The following is a 27,982-nucleotide window of genomic DNA, read 5'->3' on the forward strand; positions in this document are numbered from 1 at the left end:
TCACGCTGGGCGGGATGACCGCAACAACAAGATGGCGGAGAGTGGAGAGTTTCGGGTAGGCAAAAGAGAACAACACTGCCCGTGTCTTACTTCTGTGCACATTGCAACATGTACCGATACGCTGGGCCGGTCGATGCGTGGCGCTCTGCGTTGACGGCTCTCGCTAGTCGGGAATGTGCCGCTCAGAGGTAGAGAGAGAGCAGTTAGCCTCGATGCTAACAGCTGCTAGTGGGTCCCTTGTTAGCGCGCTGAAACCATGACTGCCTTGTATTTTAAACCCAACTATTACAGCAGTCTCTGCTGTCGCATACATGGACTATGAACGCGGGTCTAGAGCTGCTAAGCACCACGTCAGTCATTGTTTCCTGCACGAAATGACATGCAGCTAATAACGCGATGATGCACCCGTAACTGTCTTTAATATCACACCTTTATGTAGCGACACTGCTTTCTGAAGCCGGTTTGATTTTTCGCTTTAATAACTTACTTCCTGTTTGTATTATTGTGTAGTGTCCAAACTGTGACGTTACTTTCACACGTCAACAAACTGTTTACAAGCACGAAGCTCAGCGCTCCGTAGATGATCAGCATCAGCTTGCTAACGTGCTGTTGTGCGCCGTTAATCGCACGTGAGGTCAACTGATCCGGGGACGCTGGGGACCGGAGACCCGGCCGCTAGGACTGGACGTGGACTCGTCTCTAAACGCGTCTGTCTGTGGACCGGTAGTCTGTCTACAACCACTTCTGATCACATCTGAAGCTAATGGAGTTTACTGGCTCGTTACATGGGAACGCTTTGTAATATTTGTTGAACTTAATGAATATGAGTTGGTGGTCAACTTCATCCAGTACAACACCAGGAGAGGTCCAGTTAGTGTGGACAGAAACCCTCTGAAGAAATAGGATCTCATCTTTGGAAAAACAAAAGGCGATTCCACAGAGAAGCACACAGAACCGTCTACGATATGCATTATATAATATCTCTGATATATCCAGGATGTCAAACTGACTCAGCGGTGAAAAAAGGTTAAACAGATAAAGATAGAAGCTAAAGGAAGCCTACAGGTCAAAGTGAACATCACATCACAAGCACTTGTTCTACCACTGACCGTATCTGACTTCTAACATGTAACACATTGGACCCGTTTGTTCAACAATAAAATCCTTTGTGTTGAACCACAAACAGCAGTTACAACTCTTGCCAAATACACAAGACTCCATTGACAAAAAGTAATTGTTTCATCTCTCGTTGTCATAATCGCTGGAATGTACTAACTAACCTCTGGTGGATCTCCATTAGACTGAGTCAGTGCGAGTGCTCAGCCGTGGTGTCTGGTTGGCGGGGATGCTTCATGTCTTAACGTACCCATTCCTTGCGTTGTGTCACACAGGATGGTATCAAGTTTGAGAGTGGCAGAGCTTCAAGTGTTACTGGGCTTTATTGGTTGTAAACTCCAGGATTGGAGTAGTTGGCCAACATGAAGTCATGGTTGCCCTCGAATGTGAACGGGGTAGCTGTGGTGAACTCTCACATCTCTGTTTGCAGGAGTCAGTCCTGTAACGCAGACTTCAGCCCATTGACTGGTGAAGCGGCCGCGTGTGGCACCACCACAGCGAAAGCAGCATGAATCTCCAGCAGCCAGCCCCTCTCATCCCCCCCGTCCACCCCGACGTGCAGATGAAGCCGCTGCCCTTCTACGACGTGCTGGACGTCCTGATCAAGCCTTCCAGTCTAGGTCTGTTCTTGTGGTTCTTTCCTGTAAAGAATAACTGATCTGAGCCATGTCATGACTTGGGCTGGGTTTGTTACTTTTCTGAGATTTAGTATGATAAGAAAATATCATGCTTCCAACACAATACTGTCCTGGTATACAAACCCAAAGCCTTCAAATGTGTAAAATTGTTTTTATACAGCCAGCCAAGAAATTTCTCATCGACACAATGCACATGTCTCATATCAGTTTCCCACTTGTAAATCACTTTCTCCAGTGGGGGGCCGTCAGGGCCAGCTAAGCCTTCTCTGCTGGCCGAAACACAATCAAAAGCTTATAGCTATTTTATCATTTAATTATTTTTCATAAATACACCATGTATTATATTTTTTTCCCATTATCTTATGTTCTCATTGCACAGCTACTGTCTTCCTCTGTTGCTCTGCTTACAGCACATCTTGTTTTAAGTAGAGCTCTTATCCAATCAGATTCAGATTGTATAGCACATTTCAACATCAAGCTAATTCAAAGTGCTTCACATAAAACCATTAAAAGCATCAAAACACAAGGCAAAAGAAAAGGAGATTTAAAAACAATTAAGAACATTCATTAAAACATTAAAAAACAGTGTAAGAAATAAAATGCAGTAATAAAATGCAGAAATGCAGGAAATTGATTAATATATTAATTGAATGTGGTTCAATTAAAGGCAGCAGCAAACAGAAAAGTCTTCAATCTTGATTTAAATGAGCTGAGGGTCTCAGCAGACCTGCAGCTTTCTGGGACTTTGTTCCAGATATGTGGAGCAGAAAAACTGAACGCTGCTTCTCCATGTTTAGTTCTGACTCTGGGAACAGAAAGTAGACCGGTCCCAGACGACCTGAGGGGTCGGGATGGTTCATAAGGTAGCAGCAGATCAGAGATGTATTTTGGCCCTAAACCATTCAGTGCTTTGTAAAGCAACAGCAGTATTTTAAAGTCAATTCTTTGTTGGACAGGAAGCCAGTGCAAAGACCTCAGAACTGGAGTGATGTGGTCCACCCTCCTGGTCTTAGTGAGGACTCGAGCTGCAGCGTTCTGAATCAGCTGCAGCTTTCTGACGGATTTTTTACAGAGACCTGTAAACACACCGTTACAGTAGTCCAGTCTGCTGAAGATAAATGCGTGGACAAGTTTTTCCAAATCCTGTTGAGACATAAGTCCTCTAATCCTTGATATATTCTTCAGGTGATAGTAGGCTGATTTTGTAATTGTCTTGATATGGCTGTTCAGGTTGAGGTCTGAATCCATAACTACACCTAGATTTCTGGCTTGGTTTGTGGGTTTTAACATCAGTGACTGAAGCTGAGCGGTGATTTTCAATTGTTCGTCCTTGGTACCAAAAACAATTACTTTCTGTTTTATCTTTGTTTAATTGAAGAAAATTCTGGCACATCCAGTTGTTGGTTTGTTCAATGCAGTTACCCAGCCCTTGTATGGGATTATATTCCCTTGGTGACATAGTTATGTAGATTTGTGTGTCGTCTGCATAATTATGATAACACACTTTGTTGTTTTCCATAATCTGAGCTAGTGGAAGCATGTAGATGTTGAACAGAAGAGGCCCCAGTGTTGAACCTTGGGGAACACCACATGTCATTTTAGTCAGCTCTGATGTGTAATCAGCTACAGACACAAAGTATTCTCGGCCCTTCAAGTAGGATTCAAACCAGTTAAGTGCTGTGCCGGAGAGTCCCACCCAGATTTTTAGTCTTTCTAGGAGTATGGCATGGTCGACCGTGTCGAATGCAGAACTGAGATCCAGTAACACTAAGACTGAACTTCTGCCATTGTCTATGTTTAAGTGGATGTTGTTGAAGACCTTAACAAGAGCAGTTTCAGTGCTGTGGTGCTGTCGAAAGCCTGACTGGAAAACATCAAAGCAGTTATTTACGGCCAAGAAGTTGGTCAGCTGTTGGAAAACCGCTTTTTCAATGATTTTACTTAAAAATGGGAGGTTTGATATTGGCCTATAATTTTTCATCGTTGCGGAGTCTAAACTAACCTTCTTTAGGAGTGGTTTAATAACTGCAGTTTTTAGGGCTGGGAAGACACCTGAGAGAAGGGATGTGTTTACAATTTGTAAGAGATCAGTGGTCATGCAGTTTGAAATATTTTTGAAAAAGTGTGTTGGTAGAATATCCAAGCAGCAGGAGGATGACTTCAGATGTTGTATAATGTCTTCTAGGCTTCTACGGTCGATTGAATGATATTGTGTCATGATATTTGAATGGATGTTATTCAGAGATCGGGACAACACATATCCTGTGGTTGATGTGGAGGCACTGACTGCTTGTCTAATTTTCTGAATTTTGTCAGTAAAAAAGGAGGCAAATTGATTGCATGCCCAGGTGGATTGGAGCTCAGCAGCTACCGACACTGGAGGGTTTGTTAGCCTGTCGACAGTAGCAAATAAGGCGCGTGTGTTGTTCTTGTTTTTGGTTATGATGTCAGAGAAGAATGACTGCCTTGCATTTCTAAGTTCCAAATTATAATTGCGAAGTCTCTCTTTATAGATGTCACAGTGAACCTGGAGATTAGTTTTTCGCCACCTGCGCTCAGCTTTCCGACACTCTCGTTTCTCTATTCTGACCAGCGTAGCATTTCTCCAAGGAGATCTTTGCTTACCCGAGACAACCTTCACTTTAGTGGGTGCAATGGCATCAATAATATTTTTAACTTTAAAATTGAAGCCATCTACAAGCTCATTGACTGAGAGGCAAGAGAGGGCTGGTGTGGAGGAGAACTTCTGAATAAATAGTTCACTGGTGTTTTCAGAGATGTAACGCTTTGTCACAACATTGGTTTGGACATTTGTGTGCAAGGAGATTGCACTCTCAAAGAAAACACAGAAATGATCAGAGAGTGCAACATCAGTCACAGCAACCTTGGAAATGTTTACACCTTTGGTAATGATTAGGTCCAGAGTGTGCCCCCTGTTGTGGGTGGGTCCTGTCACATGCTGAGTCAGATCATAGTTATCAAGGACACCACATAGTTCTATAGACTCTCTGTCCTGGGGATTATCAACATGGATATTAAAATCACCAACAATAACAACACAGTCAAAATCAATACAGATTACAGACATCAGTTCAGTAAACTCATCAAAGAAGGTTGCACAGTATTTAGGCGGTCTGTAAATGTTTAGGAATAAAGCTTGAGTGGAATTCAGAGCCACATATTCAAAAGAACCAAAATGACCAAAGGACATCTGCTTGCATTGAAGAGAATCATCAAATAAAACAGCAACTCCACCTCCTTTCTTATGTGCTCTTGTTTCACTCATGAAACTGAAGTTGTGAGGTGTTGATTCAATAAGAACAGCTGCACTGTTGTCTTGATTTAACCAAGTTTCAGTTAAAAACAAAATGTCCAGTTTGTGCCGAATAATAAAATCATTGATTAAAAATGTTTTTCCTGACAGAGACCTGACATTTAATAAAGCTAAGTTTAATGTGGTTAAAGCTTTCTTTGCCCAATTTATTTGGACAGGCTGACGAGGAATGTATGCTAAGTTTGATAAGTTTGCATGTTCACTATTGTTTCTTCGCAGCCTCACCTTTCTTTTTCTATAAACTTGCAGGACAGGAATTGAAACGGCTAGCTGCATACAGGGCCCCGACTTTTCCTGGAGAGAGTCATTGGTGTCATTAGCCTTGTAGCCTGGACCCAGAAGATATCAATTATTTCCTCCATCAGGTAGGGGAGACAGAGGATGGTTGTAGAGCTGTCGGGGAGTGTGAAGAGGAGTGTGTTTGGTTCCAGCAATGACCAGCTCTTTCATGCGGTCAGTGAACTCCAGGTGGGGGGAGGATGGGGAGAGTGTGAGAGAGGAAAGGGACCTGGATGGAATTTGGGGGGTGGAAGTAGGTGCTGGGGAGGGAGGTAAAGACTCCTCGTCTAGGAAGGGTGGGGAAAGTGGGAGATCGGAGGCGAAGGCGGTCCCTGATGATGAGGTTGGAGACTCCTCCTTTTGGCTGTCGATAGGCGGGGGCATCCTTCCCGTAAGGTCTCCATGGCGATGCTGTGTGGTTATCTTGTGTTTAGACTCCTCTTGTGTCTTGTCCTTGGCAGTTGGGACAGACGGGTGACGCAGGGAGAAAAATAGGTTTGAGGTGAACAGTTTTACCCCTGACTTGTTCAGGCAAACTCCATGCGCTGTAAAAAGATGTCTGCGCTCCCAGAAAAGGTAGAAATTGTTGATAAAATGTACTGAATGGTCAGTACATGCAGTTGACAGCCATCTGTTCAGTGCAAACAGCCTGCTGAATCCTTGATCTCCTCCTCTGACTGGTGGAAGAGGGCCACTGATAAACACCTCAGCCTTGACCGAGCTGACTGTGTTTAACAGATCAATAAAGTCTCGCTTCAGAACTTCAGACTGATGTTTCACAATATCACAGCTTCCTGTATGCACCATGATGTTTTTCGCTGTGGGATAGTCAGCCACGATGTCCAGGATTTTGTCTCTCATGTCAGAGACCATATCTTTCGGAAAGCAGAGTATTTTGGTGTTCTTGCTGCACAGTTTTCTGACATCTTTTACAGCATAGTCACCAACAATCAGAGTCTCAGGCCCAGTCACTAGCTTTGCCTGCGGCCTTTTACTCTCACATTGACTCTCAGTTCTTACCCTGCTTTGAGGAGATAGCTGCTTATCCAGGTCATCAGTTGATTTTGGATCCTGCGACAATGGAGCAAATCTGTTTAGAAGTTGTAGGCTTGGTTGTTGTGGAGGTGTTTTGCAGGTTTTACTTTTCTCAGCTGTCGTTGGCTTTGTCCGTCTGGGTGCAGGGGTTGAGGAGGAGTTCTGCCAGTGTGCTAGTGCAGGCCAGCCAGTCGCATCACAAATCTCAGGGCGCTGGGCTCTGCCTGTTAGTCGTCCTCCCACATATTTTCTCTTCGGCTTTGCACCGAGAGAGTTCGAGGGAGGACTACCATTTGAAGATTCATTATCTGCTCTCTCCTCCTGTTTCTTGGTAGGCCTGGTGGTGCTAGTTCGCTGTGTCTTAGCTAGCATTTGTCCAGTGTTTTGAGTCCATGGTGAAGTGGTATCATTCCCACACAGCCCATTTACCGCCACGTTCACTTCCAGTCGGTGGATTTTTGTTTCCAAGACTGCAATCTTCTGCATGAAGTTGTAGTAGTTGTCCGTGGAGAAGGGAGGCATCTTGCTGCTACTTAGCTTTAGCTTAGCTGCTAGTTAGCATTAGCTAACAATCCAAATAGCTCGACGACTTTCTGGATTTGTCTTCACTCAAACGTTGAAGAGTGATACATGTGATATATCTGGCAAGATATATGTGATATATCTGGCAAATTGAAGCAAGAAAATGCAAGCAGAGGCAAGAGCAAGCAGCAAAGCGACTCCACTCTCATCAAGGTCAAGAGACATCAATGTCTCTGTCTCTATGTGAGGAGAGAGGCTCGAGGTCCTCTAGGTAGACTTTGCAGTTTAAGTAAATGGGGACGATGTTGTTGATTGTCATAGTGTTCAACCAATCAGATCTTTAGTTTGACATGTTGGGCGTATTCTTTGACGTGTCAGTGGTACTCAGGTAGCCTCTAAGTACGTCTGCATTAACGTGCGCCGTGATTGGTCAGCGAGCCAGCGTGACTTTTGTCAAACAGAAAGCCAGCTAGCAGGTCTTAGTGTTCACTAAGAGTTCAGGTTGAAACGTATGTAAGAGAAGTTATGACATGTTTAGTGTTGTGCTTGCTGTAGATTCTGTTATTTTTTACCTGCTGTGTTTTCTTAACACTCAATGGCTGAAGGAGGAGAGACAGATTAGTGAGTTACTGACTTTAACAAAGAAAGGAGGATGGACTTTGTCTTTAAGTGAACAGCAGCTTTGGTAAGTGAACTGCTTCAGCAGTAACGTTACTACTGAGTTCATTTGTCTATGGTGTCGTTTTTATGAATAATATGATAGTATGAATGGCTCGTGCTGTAGCGCTGCAGTGTTGCTGGATTGATTTGTTGCTTTGTTGTCATATAAACATGTGTGACTGGTTCTTGTGAGTTTGTTCTCTTCATTGTGTTAGTTACATTGATTCTGACTTGTCCGTTAATGACGAAGCATCCCGTCATCGTCAGGTTATTCCGGACGTTTGAGTCTCTGTTGAATCAGTAGGGAACAGATAACTGCTGTTGTTGCCCCGCTAAGCTAGTTAGCTTAGCCTCCCTGAACACACGCGGGGCCGCAGCTGTTTCTGTTCTTGTTCCGGGTTCAGAGGTCACAGCCCGTTGTCTCCTACGTGAGAGCAGTCCACCCAAAATGCATTTCCAAATGCACTAGTATTATTGGAACGTATTGTTCGGTTGGTAAGCCTCGTACCGAACGGTTTAATACGAACACGTGTAGAAACACAGCCGTAGCTCAGTAGGACAGCAGAAGGCCCAGGTATCAAATGCAGGCCTGCCACTGCTTTCACGTCAACTTCCAAGTTGCAATTGCGACAGGGAAACTCTGACACTTAGTTATATCGAAGTGACTGAAAACCAAACAAATATGGACGCCTCAGATAAACAAACATTTGTCGTTCAATGGAATCATACCCAAAATGTACAGGATAGGGAGTTACATTGTTAATGAACAATCTTTACATTTTTACTCGTGCTGGGCAAGTTAACGCGTTATCGCGTTAATTCATTAATGCCGACAATTATTTCATCGCGCGTTAACGCAGTTTTTAAAAATTATTATTAGTAAAGTGCGTTGCTCACTGGCAGCGGTGGAGGAAGTCTTCAGAATACGTTGATGCAGCGTGTGGGAGAAGTTTAGATGAACGAAAGCAAGACAAGCTAACAGACGCTACAGAGAAGTGGAGACAAACTGTAGGTGAGTGTTGTGGAAGATGTCGGTCTGAGGAACGTTCTCAAGCTGCGTTCACGCGTTCAGATCACGTGATCAGAGTCACGGCCAGTGGAAAGAAGCTGTTCCTGTGTCTGGTGGTTTTGGCGTACAGTGATCTGTAGCGCCCACCAGAGGGGAGGAGCTGAACAGCTTGTGTCCAGGATGTGATCGGTCTGCACTGTAGTCTCTTCCTGTCCTGTTTGGTGGCCGATCCAAACCACACAGAGCAGAACAGGATCGGCAGCTCCTGAGGCAGGTTGTACTTCCTGAGCTGGAGCAGGAAGTACAACCTCTGCTGGGCCTTTTCCGGATGGTGTTGATGTTGGGGGCCCACTTCAGGTCCTGGGAGATTGTGGATCCCAGAAACCTGAAGGTCTCCACCACAGACACGGTGCTGTTGAGTATGGTGAGGGGGGGGGGGCAGTGTCCATATATGGTACGATAAGACAATAACTTAAAAACGATCAGGCCTAGTTGTCGTGACAGGCCTACCATAGAACATGATCGTGGCATGAGTAAACGCAACGCAGTGCTGCAGACCCAGTTCTCTGGATGTTGCACTTCCATCGTGTTCCACAGTTGCTTGTGCAGAGTTTTGTCAATTGACCGTAGAGCTTTATGTCCTCCAAGCGCCACTGTCTTTAGTAACGGACCAAATCCTGAACACAATCAGTGTTTGTGATGCCACATGATGGGCATTAATGCAGATTCACCATTTACAAATGTCTGCCCTGTGCTCTATGTAAAGGACACACATGATGCTGTGTGTGTATTTGGAGTTATGGTATTTTAGGTTATCTCACGAATGGCAATAACGGTCAACATTTGTGTTTTCAGGAGCGAGTCCTGCACAGAGGTACCACCAAGAGAAGTATTTCATCTTTGCCTTGACGCCACAGCAAGTTCGTGAAGTATGCATATCCAGGTAGGACCTTTCTGACAGACGAACACCCCCACGTCTGTGATGTAAGTGCTCCATGTGTTTAGTGTGGTCAACCTTGTGTGTTTACAGGGACTTCCTACCAGGGGGCAGACGGGACTATATGGTTCAGATTCAGCTGAGGTGAGAACGTTCAGAGTGTTCCGTCCCGTCAATAATAGATCTTGAGATTCTTTGCAACTTAGAATCTAAAAGAAAACAAAATCGAATTAGTTACTCAAAGGAACCTCCAACTGGTCATGAACGAGTCTCAGTTTAAAACGGATTCTTCTTTATTACTGACATTAGTAAATGAGACAGAGAGAAGATTGGCTATTTATTCATAGTTATCTTTAATGCTTGACCCTGCTGCAGCAAAATATGAACTTTTTCAAAGGGACTCTGGTGCTTAGAAATGCTAAATATGCTAACGTATAATTTTCTAGTCATGCTCTTAAATCCTTTTTTTTTGTGTTGTCAGGTTTTGCTTGTCAGAGACAAGTTGCCCTCAAGAGGATAACTACCCAAACAGTCTTTGTATAAAGGTTAATGGGAAACTTTTTCCTTTGCCAGTAAGTGCTAGTTTCACTCCAGAACAGTCCCAGTAAGAAGCCAATCATTCATTCAACCATGAAGACGCTGACAAAGCATTTTATTCCCGTAGGGTTATGCACCACCACCAAAAAACGGCGTGGAGCAGAAGAGACCAGGAAGACCTCTCAACATCACCTCCCTCGTCCGACTCTCCTCCGCGGTTCCCAATCAGATTTCAGTGACATGGGCACCTGAAATTGGCAAAGTGAGAACATCAACCTCCTTTCTCTTTCTGTTCTTCTCCCCGTGCTTGAGTTGGACGTCATGTTCAGGGAGAGTAACAGAAACCCGACCGTTGTGTTTTCAGACCTATTCCATGTCCGTGTACCTGGTGAGGCAGCTGACATCACCGCTGCTCCTGCAGAGGCTGAGGATGAAGGGCATCAGAAACCCGGACCACTCCAGAGCACTAAGTAACTACACAGTAGACCACCATGACACCTCAGGGTCGCCCAGGAGAGGTTTAACCTCAAAGTAGACGGCGTAACTGGAGGTCTTTACAAATCCAAAACATTCACCTGAACTAAAGAACAGCTCGGTGTGTTTGGATACACCAGGTTACTCAGGAAAATCCGGTTCCACCGGCGACAGGACGGTGTGTTCATATGCACTGCAGTAACCTTTACCTTCCTACACCGAGCGTTGGAATGCTTTCAGGAAATGCACCCGGGGTAGGATTGTAATCCGATCGGCCAAACCACCTCCCGAGGTGGTGGTGACTCAGTGTGCCCACATCGAATACAACGGTGTGTTCAATCCAATTCGAACAGCTAGGTGGGACGACTGGTCCAAACCAGTGAGGAGGCAGCCGTCAGCCAGTTAGCCAGCTAAACGTGTCATTGTGAAGCCCAACTGCTCGCTATGGCGAGACCCGCCCTGCCAAGCTGGTTGAGGCAGAGACGTTTGGTTGAGGTTTGGCAATGACCTCGGGTAGTTTGGGTCCGGCTATTCTTTAATAAGACTCCAGGTAGGAAGAGTGAGCGCCAAAACATGACCGGGGACTATTATTATGACGAAATGTGTTCATAACCACTGTTACTTTTGACCAGGAGTTATATCTGATGAGTCACGTCGACACACATGTGAACACAGCTGCGTTGTGCCTCCGGGCATCCCATCCCACCAGCGCGGCGTGGGCCCTCGTGATGTCTGGTTCTCTTCTTCTAGTTGGTTGTTTTTAATCTTTCCTTTTCTTCGCTCCTCTTCCTCTTGTCCCCTGTGTTCCAGTTAAAGAGAAGCTGACAGCAGATCCAGACAGCGAGGTGGCTACAACGAGCCTTCGAGTCTCACTCATGTGCCCGGTAAATGAGAGGAACTCTGTGTGCCATCTTTCACGATTATTGGCTCTTTTGACATAATTATGGAAATAAAGCCACAAATTCACGCGTTTGGTGAACAAAAGACCATGCCTCCGCAGTGAACAGAGGATCCAAAAAACGGAGAAAAGTCTCGATGAATTCAAGTTAATGGGGGTGACGTTTACAACAGCACGCGGACGAGTAGCACTCCAGCAGCAGCGTGCTCCTGTTGATGCACTGTGTTATAAACAGTCAGGTGTTTGGGAAGCATCCAACTGGATACGGAGAGAGTTTGCTGACTGATGTGTTGATATAGTTTATGTTATTAAAAGCGGCCCACATTTGCTTCAATCCATAATATCTCCGTTTTTAATTAAAATTTTTCAACCATGAAGTCATGCGAGAAAAACAAGATTTCAAGGTAACAGAGTGAGCGATTGATACCGATTAATACAGATGGTGGTTTTAGGGGTGGAGTATTCCTTTAATGTTCCACAGATGTGTGCGTTTGTTACATTAAATACATTTTAAAATATGGCATTTTGATATCATTCCCATTGGGTGTGAAATTGTTGCGATTCATTATTTATTCAACTACCGGTTAGTCTGTTTCTCCACTTCAATCCTTTTATTGCAGCAAAATGTGTTTGTGACTGAACAACACATCTTTGATTTAAACCAACTCTCCCAATGACTCAACTCAGCACCATCTCGTGGATTGAGAAGCATTATAAATAGTTGATATCATATAAACAACCAGACTTGGGGTCTGTGTGTCCATACAGTATTGCCACGCAGAGACACTCTTTTGTCTGGTGGTCTTGTTTTTTACCCCGACCCCAGATGTCCACTAACACACAGCGAGCGTTAATTGTCAAACAAGGTAACGCTCGCTTCTCACCGTTAGCTGTATCGCTAGCTCCGCTGAGCTATCGGAACACAACTAGTGCTTATGTACGGTGTCATAACATGAGTTAGTTTGACACGTTTCCATATCTGCCGGTGACGTACTGAAGTACGTGTTACTTCATGAATGCAAACCCACCGGTTTCCTGATCCCTTTATCTCTGACTGACCTCGGTACCTTTTCTCCCCCAGCTGGGTAAGATGCGGCTGACGGCGCCGTGCCGGGCGGTGACCTGCTCTCATCTGCAGTGTTTCGACGCCGCCCTTTACCTGCAGATGAACGAGAAGAAGCCCACCTGGATCTGTCCCGTGTGCGACAAGAAGGCTGTGTACGAGAGCCTCATCATCGATGGGTCAGTTCAGCCGGTTGTTGCTCTCGGTGGTGCTTCAGAACATGACGGAATGCACGGTTCAGGCTTTCACACAGCGGGGGCGCTTTGGTTCTTTCTCCTGACATCCATTTGCACGTCAATATATATTTGTTCCGATTGTTGTTTTTTGTCACGAGCACAGAATGTGAATGTTAAGTGGTAAAAATGCAAAGTCATTTTCTTTTAGAGTTTCCACAGCGTGAATGAAGGCGTGAACCAATCACACTGTGCTGAATGTGTCTGTGTGTGTGTGTGTGTGTGTGTATATATATATATATATCTCTATCTCTATATATATCTCTATCTATCTGTGTGTGTGTGTGTGTGTGTGTGTATATATATGTGTGTGTATATATATATGTGTATAGATAGGTAGAGAGAGGTGTGTGTGTGTGTGTGTGTGTGTGTGTGTGTGTGTGTGTGTGTGTGTGTGTGTGTGTGTGTGTGTGTGTGTGTGTGTGTGTGTGTGTGTGTGTGTGTGTGTGTGTGTGTGTGTGTGTGTGTGTGTGTGTGTGTATATATCTCTCTGTATATCTATATCTCTATATATCTATATCTCTATATATCTATCTATATCTCTATATATCTCTATCTCTATATATCTATCTCTATATATCTATCTCTATATATCTATCTATATATCTATATATCTATCTCTATATATCTATCTCTATCTCTATATATCTCTATATATATATCTCTATATATCCATCTCTATATATATATCTCTATATATCTATCTCTATATATCTATCTATATATCTCTATCTCTATATATCTATCTATATCTCTATATATCTCTCTATCTCTATCTCTATATATCTATCTCTATATATCTATATATCTCTATATATCTATCTCTATCTCTATATATCTCTATCTATATCTATCTCTATATGTCTATCTCTATATATCTATCTATCTATCTCTATATCTCTATCTCTATATATCTCTATCTATCTCTATATATCTATATATCTCTATCTCTATCTATCCATCTCTATCTATCTCTATCTATATATATATGTCTGTCTGTCTGTGTCTATCTCTCTCTGTCTGTGTCTCTCTCTCTCTGTCTGTGTCTCTCTGTCTGTCTCTCTCTCTCTGTCTGTGTCTCTCTGTCTGTGTCTCTGTCTGTGTCTGTCTCTCTCTGTCTGTCTGTCTGTCTGTCTGTCTGTCTGTCTCTCTCTGTCTGTCTGTCTCTGTCTCTCTCTCTCTGTCTGTCTGTCTCTCTGTCTCTGTCTGTCTGTCTCTCTATATATCTCGATAGAGTATACCACAGCAGGGAGGCTCCGTACTCTGAACCGAGATAAGGCAGACTTTGTGACTACTTTTAACCTCGACAAAGGCAGCACAGACCACATCCCCTCCCTCTGTTCCTACCTTTCACAATAAAAGCACTAGACACGTAGACCGTTTACCTGAAGGAGCTCAAATTCACTTAAAAGGAAGCTCCATACAACAGCTAGCAGTAGCTTAGGCTATACAACGGTTGACCCGCTTTGGGTCGATAGCATCCTGCTGGTCTGTCCTCTGCCTACAAGAATCACAACCTTCTTACTTTGCTTCATGGTGGCTATGAATCATTTTGATATGAAATCTATTTCATAAATGTTTAGAGTTTAGTTCTATTTATTTTAGCTAACTCGAGCCGATCGGTATCGGGGCTGATCCGGGCGTTCTTTCTTGGATTCGGCTCAATACTAAGCTGTTCAAATAATACACAGGTTCATACAGGGGCGGACTGGCCATCGGGGATACCGGGGCGATACCGGGGGAATCCCCGGTAGGCCGACGGGGTTTGGGCCGGTCTCTGACATCGCCGGCCCGACTATATTATATGCTTCACAGAACACGTTCAATTGACTCTAACACCGAAAGTCAATAATCAGTGAAAACTGTATCAACAGTATAAACTGACATTATACTACTCCTCGCGATCCGAGGATGCCATAGCACGGCTGGACACTACGGTGCTTTTAAAAACATTTCTCCATAACCGCGGTCTGCGCGTGCGGTCGGGGCGGGGCCGGCGGAGGTGCGAATGGCCGCCGTAGACCGGCGAAATACATGCCGTGTATTGAGTGGGCAGCGCGCCGTGTATCGAGTGGGCAGCGCGCCGTGTATTGAGTGGGCCGGTCTGACAGTAACTCCCGGGCCACTTTTTTCCCCCAGTCCGCCCCTGGGTTCATATATTCATGTTTTGATGTTAAACATGTGTAAGGTACAGTGAGTAGAGAGGTCAGCTGATACCAAAGCCAATATCAACATCGTCTGTCAATTGCATGATAATCATGCAAACAAGCCATTCACACTGATGTTTTCATTTTTAACATAAATGTGGAAACGAAAATGAGTGATGGCCTGTTAGTGGCACTGACATGCATAAAGATACCTGTTATCTTTCATACAGTACTGAACTATTTAAATAATGGACACATTCATGTTTAGAGAGAATATTCTTTTCTTTTCTTTTTTTAATTGTCTAATCAACCAAAGATTTCGCGGACCCCCTGCAGTACCTCCGCGGACCCCCTAGGGACCCCCTGTTGAAGACCTCTGATTTAAACATTGAAGCATTATAGTTGTGAACCAGGGCCTTTGGTACTTGGGTCAAGCAGTTCTTTCAACATGTGTTTCAGTAGATCTGAACGTCAGACGGACCCACTACTGAAGGTGGAATCTGGCCAAAGAGAACTTGACTGGAAGAGTAAATGTAGGGTTTGAAACTTACAATGTCAGTGTAACCCACTTGGAGATTCCTCATCCTCATGCATATTGAAATCCACAGGAGAACTTGAAGTCTTTGGTCGCTCATGGTCATGAGAGCTTTGGGACCTGACAACAGGTTCATGGATCAGAAGCTGAGGAACCTACAATGATCACATTTGATTGAAGAGTTATGTTCTCTGTTCAGGTTGTTCTTGGAGATCCTGAACGACTGCTCCGACGTGGATGAGATCAAGTTCCAGGAGGACGGAACCTGGTGTCCCATGAGACCAAAGAAAGAGGCTGTCAAGGTCTCCTCGCAGTCGCTTCCAAAGATTGAGAGTAAGTACATCGTGTGTGTGTGTGTATATATATATATGTATATGTGTATGTATATGTGTATATATGTATATATGTATATATGTGTATATGTATGTATGTATGTATATATATATGTATGTATATATATATATATATATGTATGTATATATATATATATATGTGTGTGTGTATATATATATATATATATATATATATATATATATATATATATATAGACACACACACACACACACACACACACACACGTGTGTGTGTGTGTGTGTAAATGTGTATATACGTATATGTGTGTATATACGTATGTATGTAGATGTGTATATATATATACTAATGCCAAGACTTTAAGTATAAGATACAGCATTTAGATGCTTTGGTATGGTTGACATTAGACCATGCAGTTGCCATACGAGTGCTGTTCCGCTTTAGAATCTATACTACTGTTGAGAGTTCAGAACAAATGAATACACTGTGACATGTGGCGTTACCGTCTGTGCTTCAAAACTATCCTGTGATGCACATTTTGGGCCACAGTTGCCAACAAGTATTGTGTGTGTTTCCTAAAGCCTGCCGCGTCTTCCTCCTGTCCAAAACACCAACACACGACTGAGCCAAACTGTCGCAGCGGGTGACATGTTCCTTTTTATCTTGCGGCCTCAGCTCCTCTACGCCAGTCGTCAGCTGCGCCTCATTCTACTGAGCCCAGCACCGCCAAGAAGGCCGACGTGATCGATCTGACCCTGGAAAGCTCCTCGTCGTCCTCTGACGAAGAGGACTCGGACCCTCCGCTGAAGAAACGCTGCGTTTACATTTGCAAGAACGAGGAGATGCATGCGAAGGGGTGAGTGGGCCTCTGAAGAACACGTGTACCAACCGTGTTCCTCACAGCAACACTTGTCAAGTTGTCATTTCGTCTCCATGTGTCGGTCACACTACAATGTCCACAATGTCCACCATGCTCAACACGGTGTTTTCCATTCCCGTTATCATCCAGTGAAATATGTGAGAACACTGCACATGAGACATTCAGGGGCTAATTTACAAAGAATGGATTGCAGCCGCTGATGGCACCATGAACGAACCGCTGTCTTTTCCCGTCTCAGGGTCCATTTGGCGATTCAAATTCAGAAATGCACCTGAGGACATTAATAAGTTATTTGTGAGGGTGAGAGCAGGCGGCAACTAATGTTGCACGGTGTATCGATACTAAAAAGGTACCGCGGTACCTGTACGTTAAAAGAGATACGATTTTGCATATTTTTAGTATCGATACTTTATTAAAATAGCGCGATCAGAGCGCAGTCGCTGCTCCGCTCCCTGTCATGCTGCCTGCAGGCATGCAAGGGGGCGGGGCTACCCAGCGCTCACACAGCAACAGGCAGCGCTCACAGAGAGTGATGCAGGGGAGACATGCAGGAGCTTTTACCGACCGTCCTCGGCTTGTTGGAAAACAAGATGCCAGAAGTATCATCTGGAAGTACTTTGGCGATATTGCAGACAGTGAAGGAAAGCCCACTGACCTACAGAGACCCGTCTGCAAAACGTTTTTCAGACAAAGTGAGGCAACACGTCTAACACGGCAAAGCACCTTTCAGGCAGACACCCCCAACCTTTTAAAGAGTTCAAAGAACGACGGGTAAACATGAACACTCCCAAGCTCACCCATATACAGCTAACACGAGGAGCCTTAGCCTAGTTAGACAACAAGCCGATATGATCATGAGGTCACAATGCACACAAACGTGCACTAAATGAAACTCAATTGATGCAACATGGCTCCATGCTGGTGGAGCCTGAGGGTGGATCTTCAGCTGATTAATGTTATTTTTAGTTAAGGAACAATAATGATTCCATGAATTAACATAAAATATGAAGTGAAAACATCAAACTCACTATGCAGTAAAATTAAGCATTGTTTCACCCCCCACACTCCCACAGTCAGTCAGACAGATGCCAGCAGAGCAGCAGCAACACAGACAGAGTTCCCTCCAGCTGTGTTTGAAAGCCAGCGGAAATATGAGAGAGGCTCAAAAGATGCAAAGAGATGAAACGGAGCAGTGGCTGAGTTCATCTGTACTGATCAGGTGCCAATCTACACAGTCGAAAAAACTGGATTCAGGAATCTTGTGCATGCGTTGGACAGAAAATCTGATATGCCAGGGAGAAATTATTTCATGAACAATGAAATTCCACAGATCTACAATGAGACCAATCAGGTCATTCAAGCTCAACTTCAATGCCAGCCTTGTTTTGCTCTCACCACTGACCTCTGGACAAGCAAGGCAGTTGATGCCTACATGGCACTCACAATCCAGTACGTAACAGAAACCTGGAAATGCAGTCCTGGTGTTTAGGATGTACTCCTTTGTATTCAGACCACACTGCAGATTCTATCCATGAAGCGCTGGAGGAGATGGTGTGTGAAAAATAGGGATTAAACATGTCAAAAATGGCTGCTATAACTACTGACAATGCCTCCAACAACAAGAAGGCATTTGAAAGTTACACTTGGATACCCTGTTTTGGGCATAATCTACATTTGGCAGTGGGCAAGGCTTTAGGCCTGGACAACATTAAGACAAGCTTGTCCAGGCTTCGGACAACCTTGTCTGCATTTTCCAGGTCAAATAAAATGCAAAGGAGCCTGAAAGACAAACAGAAGATCTTCAATGTTCCTGTCCAGAAGCTCATTCATGATGAGCCCACCCGGTGGACCGATTCTGTCAACAGCAACAAGCTGTCTGTGCTGTTTTGGCAGAAAACAGAAAGAAGTGGCATCTGATGCGGCACATTTCGAGGCTGTTCGAGAGATACGTGACCCGACTGATGCGCTAAGTGGAGAAAAGGTACCCACACTGTCCTCTGTGCTGCCTCTGAAATGGAAGTTAATTTCCTGTCTGGAGAAGAGGGATGCAGAACGCGTCATTGCAGGTGACATGAAAGACCAAATAAAATCAGACTTTGCCTCAAGATATGAAGACACAAAGCTGAACATTGCCCTTAATACAGCAACATATCTGGATCCTAGGTTCAAGGACACTTTTGTTGCAATGGAGGAAGAAGTGCAGGAACATCTTTTGCAAAAACGTCATGAAGCCTCAGTACAGCCAGTGGAGCAGGTCCGAACAGGAGAGCAGCATCAGCAGCAAGAGGAAGGTCAAGCAGGGGCAAACAAAAGGAAAACTGATCTAAAAAGTCTGCTGTCAACCATCAAATCTGAAAAGAAGGGGTCAGAAGAGGCTAGTGACCCCTTGCAACCAGCTGACCAACTGAAAAGTGAATTCCTGCAGTACAAACACATGAAAGAAATAAGTGCCACTGGACTGAAAAAAAGAAGTTGGACTTGCTGACAATCGTCATGCACATGGAAAATGTAACCTTTCTGACGATAATGTGCATTGTTTGTCTCATTTTCTGGACAGTTCTTTTGCCAGTTGAATGTTCTTTGCCTGTCAACATGCTCTTCACTCAGCCTGGACCTGGTGGAAGACCCACTCAGCCACTCTGCCAAATCTTGCTTGTTTTGCCAGACGGCACTTGTCCATTCCTGCCACAAGCTGTGCATCAGAGAGTGTTGAGCACATCAGGCATTCTCTGCAGTCCTCGGCGTTCCAGGCTGAGTGAAGAGCATGTTGACAGGCAAAGAACATTCAACTGGCAAAAGAACTGTCCAGAAAATGAGACAAACAATGCACATTATCGTCAGAAAGGTTACATTTTCCATGTGCATGACGATTGTCAGCAAGTCCAACTTCTTTTTTTTCTTTTTTCAGAACATGTTCACTCGCTAACTAGTCCATCACAAAATACATTTCAGTTAATAGTTGGAATGCTGTTAAGCAGTCCAACTATTGTTATCCTGTTTCTTTATTCAACTTCTATTTCTTCCGTGCCCCTCTTCTCCTCCATTTTTTAAGCTACAGAAACCGTTCAACTATTAAAATGTTCAGCTCTTTCACCAGAGGTGTGCTATTTTATATTTCTAACCTTTAAACTTTTTGAATTATTAAGCTTTTTATTTTCAATGGGATCTCTATGGAGAATATTTTCAAATGGCTTCAGGCACACAGGTGTTTGCGATTGAGCCAATTAGTGATGTTGATAAACACACAGACTCACAGACACACGCGCACATACACTCCTCTCCCTCTCTCTGTGTCTCTCATATAGTCATTCAGGTCTTAGGGATCTTTAGAGGTCTTTCATTCAAATACTGCCATTACTTTTACTACTACTACTGTTATGTTAAATACTACGACCACTACTACAGCTATTACTACTGATACTAGGCTACTACTTCTTCTAAATACCACTACTTCTTCTAAATACCAATACTTCTTCTTAATACTAATACTTCTACTACTAATGATACTTCTACTACAACTACGACTTATACTACTACTATTACAAATATCACTACTGCTACTTATTGTAATGCTACTAATACTTCTACTACTAATAATACTTCTACTTCAAATACAACTTCTACTACTATTACTACAAATATCACTACTTCTGAAATTTGTTTAAGCTACAGAAATTGTTCAAATATCAAAATGTTCAGCTCTTTCAGGAGAGGGGTGCTTTGACTTTTCATATTTGTAATCTTTAAACTTTTTGAATTAAGCTTTTTGCAATTTTCTTTTGAATGGGATCTCTATGGAGAAAATCTTCAAATCCTGTTATACTTAAACTTTCAAAGCCTTCTTCTTCCTCATACTTTCAGCTACAGACACCATAGTTAGACATTTCAACTAGAATGTTTTTCAGCAGTGCAGTTTAAATGCTTTCGAGCTTCAACATTTTTCAAACAGATAGTCTCCCATTTCTTAATTTTCAGCAATTTTTTCACAATTAATTTCAGCTTTCAGCATTCAACGCATTTTCAGCAGGAAATGCTTTTTCTAGTTTACTGTTAGTGTTGCTGTTCGTGTGCAAATAGTTTGACAAGTGTAAATTGTTGTAATAAGTGCATAAACAAGTGCAATAGTTGCAAGTTGCAACAAGTGTGAATGTTCACAATTCTGCCAGACAGCATAGACTGGCTGTCTCGTTGTTGGCCAGAGTGTAATGGCGTGTGTGTATTGGTGTATCGTATGTGGTGGCATGTTTTTCATTGTTTTTCAATAAAAGGGAAAATTGCCCTTTAATTATGTGTCCATCTTTAATGTACCCATCCCACATAGCTTTAGTTTTTTTTTCACCTCAAACACACATCTGTAAAATTATGTAACTCTACAATTGCTCATAGTTATGGAAGGAACTATGTAGTCATCTGGTCAGATACGGACAGTGGGCCTACATAGCCGTGTATAATCAATGCTATGACGGCACCTTGTAGTTTTCATTGATATCTTGCTGTAGGCTAATACTAATATTAATGCCATTTGTTAAGTGTTCAAAGAGCTGGACAGGAACAAGCTGGTAAAAAAGGGAACCGTACAGATGTTTTATTTATTACTAGTATAGATAAATATACCAGTATCGTGTTTGTGGTATTGTATCGAATTCTGGTATCGTATCGTAAGTATCGGTATCGTGATACTTATGGCAGGTATCGTATCCAAGTCATCATTATGGTATCGTGACAACCCTACTGGCAACCTCCGGTTCTGCAGAGTGAAGCCATGCCGAAGTGTCTTCAACCTGCATTCTCTAGTGGCCACCAGGGGGCGACTCCTCTGGTTGTATAGAAGTCTATAGAAAATGACTCTACTTCTCTCTTGATTTATTCCCTCAGTAAACATTGTAAACATGAGTTTATGTCTCAATCTCTAGTTTCAAGTCTTCTTCAATACAGCATGATGTTCATTTAGTACATTATAGTCCATTAAGAGTCACACAGACCATAAAGCAGGGGATGCTTTAGGGCGGGCTTACTGTGATTGACAGTATACGGTGTCTCTACGTCACTGATCCCTATTCCAGATATGGTAACCTGTGTTCATTGGTTGAGAAACAAACAAGATGGCGATGACGGATCACCAAACTCGAGGCTTCAAAACATCAGTCCACAAACCGATGGGCTACGTCGCGATGACTACGTCCACTTCCTCTGCACAGTCTGTGAGAGTCGGGTTTCTGAGTTTACTATATATCTGCAGCCGTCCCACCGCAGCACAGACGATTAGTGCGTCTCCCCATCAAGAGAGAAGCTGTTCACATTTAGGCACAACAATGACATGCAGGGGAGCTTTATACATTTATTTTGTTCATGACACAGCTGATTGCATCCCAAAATAAATTAATTTGAGCAGACACCAATTATAAATGCGCAACAGTTACAGCTCTCTGAAGACGTTAATAATGTCACTGTAACTGTGTGTGGCCATTAGCGCTGATCTTTGTGAATTTGCAAAGAAATCGGCCAATTTTGCACCAATTGTATGCATATCACCAAATTGAAATGGGTGCAAATACAGTTCGGGATGCATTCCACCCTATGCGAGTTCCTTGTTGTCTTGTTTGCACAGGTTTAGCAGCCGCACACTCCTATTGTACGTTTGCTGCTTCCTGGAATGACGAGACTCTTCTTCTCTCAGAGTGCTGACCTACCAGCCCACGGGGCGCGTGCCCAACGTCCAGGCCCTGGACCCGTCGTATCTGACCTCCACGCTCGCCGACTATGCGGTCCCCTTCCACCCGTCCACCCTGGCCAGCATCCCGACAGACATGCAGAGTGAGTCAGCGTGAGAGGGGACTGTAAGCGCTGGAACTACGCGGCACTGTTTAATGATCTGTTTTCTGCTTTTTACCTCCAGGTCTGGATTTGTTTTCCTTAATTCAAGCGGATCCTCAGGTATGTTTGATCGCTGCACTGTGCACGATGTGTCTCGTGGTTAAACCAGGACTCACAGCAGGGAAGAGCCTCCGACCGCTGCTCAGACACTGCAGGCTCACCGTGTTTGATGAATTTGTTTCTTAGTGAGGGACTGCAACGATTAAGGGATTTGCTTATAGAGGCACTGCCCCAAAAAATATTTATTCAAAATTTAATCAACATTTAAAAGAAGGAAAGGAATGTTTGATTTTATACACACAAAAAAAGAAGAAATAAAAAAGCTTTGAGGTAGAGTTCTTGCGCTATGGAGCTGTTGTTCTACGGCTCAGTCCTCATTGTTATATGTATTGTTGTATGTATTGTAGGGCTGCAACTAACGATTATTTTAATAATCGATTAATCGATGAATCGGATAAAAAAACAAAAGCATTAATTTCCAACCCTTTATTCAAAAACAGAACTGATCTTCAGAAAGTGCACAAACAGGTTGCTCCTTGAACATCCCTGAGCTGTTAAAGTAATAATTAAAAAACAAATGGACTAACACAAAAAACATACATGTGAACAAAAATATGTATATTTTTGTTTAAAAAGGACCTGAGCTGTCAGAACAATAAATAATTTATAAAAAATAAAGAAAAATACAAATCAGAAAACTGAACAGGATTAGTTTGACCGTCAGAACTTGTTCTCTGCACTACACGCACAAACTGAATCATCACCGTGGTGCTCCCGTGCCATATCATGTCGCTTTTGCATATCTTGCAATGAACACACTTTTTAAATGTATTAAGTGTGAAATGCTCCCACACCTTGGCCGGCTGAGGTCGTACTGATTCCTCCGCCATGTTTCAGAACAACGTTACGGGTCCGATGCTCTTTCCTCTGTTGTAAATTGTTTGATCGCATGTTTACTTTTATTGTGAAGAGCATGAAAACGGAAGTGATTTTCCTGTGAAGAGACAGGAAGTCGAATAAGGAACGATAAGTGAAAAGCTAACGTATATGTCGGGTGCAAGAGCGCGGTCTGTTCACTGTAAGTTGTTAAACTGCAGTTTTCAGGAAGTAAAGTGTTCCGTTCTAAACCAGACGTGTCTTGGTCGTCAGTAGTAGTTCCACTTCAACAACCTGCGCTGTGCTCCGCTCTGTTTTTCCCTTTTTTTTCTCAAACATCTCCGCAACTTATTGAGTGGCGTAATAATCGCACGACGTATATATATTGTTCGTAGCTACCTGCAGGTAACCTAGATTCATTTGAAATTCCACATCAGAATATCCTGATGTTGTCTGAGTGTTCACACCAAACGCGTCGTTAATCACGACATTCGCGCCGCGTTCACTCGCCAGGGACCATTTGTAGTCATTTGCGTAACGCACCGGAGAGGGGGCGTGGCTTATCGCCCTGGAGGCCGTTCGTTTAGTGTTCATACAGGTGTATGAAAACTAAACGAACTGATTTAACTGCAATAAACGGACAAAAAGGATGCCGAAATAACTACGTAATTTGTAAAACGTCTGAATTCATGTTTGGTTAGTTCTCTCCACAAGACGACAAGATAATAACTTTTAAAATACTTGTCTTCTCAATGGAGCTCGGATCGGTCGATGCTAGGCTAAGCTAACATTGTAATATTATAATATATAAACCTTGTACAACAGTTCACACATACTAAAGGGTTCTGATTGTAACTTGTTTTTCCCCGCTCAGCATTACCGGCCACAGATGTTCCTGGACAACCTGACGAGCAGCATGCAAAGTGCGGCTGCAGCCAGCACCAGCTCGGCCCTGGTCTCTTCCTCCAGCAGCCACTACGACACCAGCGCCCACGCCGCCGGCTCCATCCACCAGACCCGGGTCATCACAGGGGGAGGGGGCGCCGAAGGAGGGGCGGACAGCGGCATATCGGATATTATTTCACTAGACTGAGCCGCATCTCACTGGACCTCTCCGGGCCTGTTTTCTGTGGCCTTTTTAGTGCAGACTACGTGTACATGCCATGTTGATTTTTTTTTTTTACCTAGAAGCACTCAAATTGGTATACATGAGCACTTTGATGCCCTGAACATTTTCACGATGTTAAAAACTGTATCCAGGTATGTTCTCTTAACGTCAACATTTGGAATACATTCTTGTGTGCTGTCGTACGTACACTACTTTGGTAGCGCCTTGGTTCAGTCCGATGGTATTTTATCCTTGGTTCAGTCCGATGGTATTTTATCCTTGGTTCAGTCCGATGGTATTTTATCCTTGGTTTAGTCCGATGGTATTTTATCCTTGGTTCAGTCCGATGGTATTTTATCCTTGGTTTAGTCCGATGGTATTTTAGCCTTGGTTTAGTCCGATGGTATTTTAGCCTTGGTTCAGTCCGATGGTATTTTATCCTTGGTTCAGTCCGATGGTATTTTATCCTTGGCTTAGTCCGATGGTATTTTAGCCTTGGTTTAGGCCGATGGTATTTTAGCCTTGGTTTAGGCCGATGGTACTTTAGCCTTGGTTTAGTCCGATGGTATTTTAGCCTTGGTTTAGGCCGATGGTACTTTAGCCTTGGTTTAGTCCGATGGTGTTTTAGCCTTGGTTTAGTCCGATGGTATTTTAGCCTTGGTTTAGGCCGATGGTATTTTAGCCTTGGTTTAGGCCGATGGTACTTTAGCCTTGGTTTAGTCCGATGGCGTTTTAGCCTTGGTTTAGTCCGATGGCGTTTTAGCCTTGGTTTAGTCCGATGGCGTTTTAGCCTTGGTTTAGTCCGATGGCGTTTTAGCCTTGGTTTAGTCCGATGGCGTTTTAGCCTTGGTTTAGTCCGATGGCGTTTTAGCCTTGGTTTAGTCCGATGGCGTTTTAGCCTTGGTTTAGTCCGATGGCGTTTTAGCCTTGGTTTAGTCCGATGGCGTTTTAGCCTTGGTTTAGTCCGGTGGCGTTTTATCCTTTGTTTAGTCCGGTGGCGTTTTATCCTTTGTTTAGCTAAATGTTCCCTGGTATTTTACCCCTGGTTTGGTCAATCCTTTTCACTTTACGGGGAATAAATGTGTATTTGATCGTGCCCTATAACAATGACCTGAAGAGCTCGTCTCTTGGCTATCCATATATAGGTGTAGAAGTATTTTAATAGCCCTTCCTCCCTGGCAGAAAGATAAAGGTCTAATACTTTTTCCAGTTGCTCCAGTGTTGGAAATATTTAGGACATTGAACTCATTTATACCAATTTGTTTACTTGCACATACATGTAAATGTGACTTCAGCCGACTCTTGCCTGGTTGGCCTGAACGCTGTGCCGCTTCAGCACGGAGCGGAGTCGGGACGGAGGGACGGAGGGAGAGCTCGGACTCACCGCTCTCAGCAAGACCTCGTTTCACACCACAGCCACGCAAGGGAAAGAACGGTGAAAAAGACTTGTGGACTGATAGACTGATAGACTGTGGACATGGAGGGCAGGTCAGCAATTCAAAGGTTTCCATTGGTTCTAACAGCCGTCACTCATCACTTAAACGAGGTTTGTCACGGGGCAGCTTTCATGTCACACCAACCTAAATGTTCCTTTAGTCAGAGCAATAATAACTGAACCAGTGTTAGCTTAAATCAAGTTGTAAATGTAGTTCAGTCAACAAGCGCAGTTCCCAAAATGTCAAACTATACCTTTTTTAATGGTTTTTTTATTATTTTTATTTTATTAATTGTTCCCACAAATGTGTGCATCAGCTTTGCCTAGCGTGAGACGGTTCATGGGTTCTAACATAATGTGAAAGGAAAGAGTCTGTTTGCCTCTAAGTTGGTGTAAAACATCCGAAAAGTTCATCCTGCCAAAGGTCTGATCGTCAGCTAACGTCTGTTAAAAGTCCGCTCTGTAATTCCTCTCAACTCTGGATGTTGTGTGTTTTTGATGCGATGTGTTGGTTCGGGATGGATGGACGTGATGGGAACATTCGCTCAGTGTGAACTCCTACGCGTAAGCCCGCTTTCTCACAGTTTGACAGCAAGCAGTGAGATGAAGAAGGACAAACAGGGCAGCTACTGCATCACACCAACGTTATCTGGATCGCTGACTGTGCGGCCGTCGGGCGCTCAATCTCAGGGACCTAAACTCCACTAGTCTAAAAATACTGACGCGCCATCAGTGTCTGTAAGTGAAGAACAGATGGTGATGTGAAAGTCAGGCTGACGTATCCATTCTTTAGGTCAGTGTATCTGTTTAATTCCAACATTATGCTAATGGAGTCGGCAGTTTCAAGTGTCCATGTTAAAGGAATGCACCCGCACAATGATCATTTTTACATCGGCTGCTCACCCCGTGTCACCTTGAATACTCCACGGTGAACGGAGGATCAAAGATCCAGATAGATTGAAGTCAACGGGGCAGCGTCAACGGCAAAACTATATCAAAACATCTGTGTGCAAACTTTATGCGCAGGTGTTTTAAAGAGCTGTGTGAGATGCATCTGTTTGGGAGGTAGTGAGCTGGACGAATGGATGAGCTGCACGAGTTGCGTGAGTTTGTAAATGGACGTTTTGATTAAGTTGTGAAAATGAAGTATTCCTTTAAGGCAGCGATGGGGCACACGTGATATCGGGCTGTAAATACAACTGAACTGACAACGGCCAGTTGATGAAGGAACTCAGCGGGCTTAGCTCTCGTGGTACCCAGATGGTCTTGGTTTATGTGAACAGGCTTTTGAGATATGTCTCTTCAGTGAAATAATGTAATGTAGTCTGTGATAATGTGCTAATATGTCAGACTGGAGACATGAAAACTGAAGAACATTCTAGAGGCTGAACTGGAGGGACAGAAAGAGACAAAGACAACCCAAACTATCTGCATGTAGATGTAGCACTGGTGAGGAAATCGGTTTGATTCTTTTAAATCATTTTTGGTGAACAAAGTCTTAGTAAGTAAAGCATAAGTTAAAGAAAAGGCATTCAGGTCCCGGTTCAGTGAAATGACGACAGGCGCTGGTGATTTGAATTGTTTTGTACTCTTCATACTTCATGGGATTTGAAAGATAATCCAGATCACGTGGGCGTTTGTCCTCTCACACACGTTCACGGACTCGTTGCTTCAGATGCACCAGGTTCACTCCAGGACGGTTTAATACAACATGCTCTTTTGTTTTCCTGTATCTGTAAACTTGCATCATTTTGAATTGTGGTACCATGTGTGGTTCTTTAAAATGATTATTAAAAGGTTTCTTTTTTTATTCACAGAAGTTGAAAAGTTTTTCACTAAAAGTGACAAATAATCACCGTTGATGAAGCGCTGTTCCGGTAGAACAGCTTTTATGTGGTCACATGATTAATTACATGTATAACGAGCCAATCAGCCACGTGGATTCAGCCCTCATCTGCCCCACTGTTCATTCTTTAAAAACTAATGTTTCCTTTATTTTGTGAACTCTTCAATGTCTCAATATGTGTATAATATATGTATATGTGTGTATATATATATATAAATATGTAATCGCGATTAA

General features: G+C 43.4%; 1 protein-coding gene across 1 annotated transcript; it reads left to right on the plus strand.

Moving 5' to 3' along the window:
• Nucleotides 1-14: 14 nt before the first annotated feature.
• Nucleotides 15-27,982, plus strand: pias2 (protein inhibitor of activated STAT, 2; the record flags this gene model as incomplete). Its single annotated transcript, XM_079269916.1, is given in 15 exon segments — nt 15-55; nt 1,547-1,595; nt 1,598-1,736; nt 9,449-9,536; nt 9,624-9,674; nt 10,012-10,102; nt 10,195-10,329; nt 10,432-10,537; nt 11,352-11,425; nt 12,521-12,681; nt 15,617-15,750; nt 16,405-16,585; nt 22,287-22,423; nt 22,506-22,543; nt 24,234-27,982. Coding segments are annotated over 15 exon segments (1,644 nt in total). The 3' UTR covers nt 24,453-27,982.

Source organism: Melanostigma gelatinosum (genome assembly GCF_949748355.1).
Source record: "Melanostigma gelatinosum genome assembly, chromosome: 6".
In the NCBI taxonomy this organism is placed as follows: domain Eukaryota; kingdom Metazoa; phylum Chordata; class Actinopteri; order Perciformes; family Zoarcidae; genus Melanostigma; species Melanostigma gelatinosum.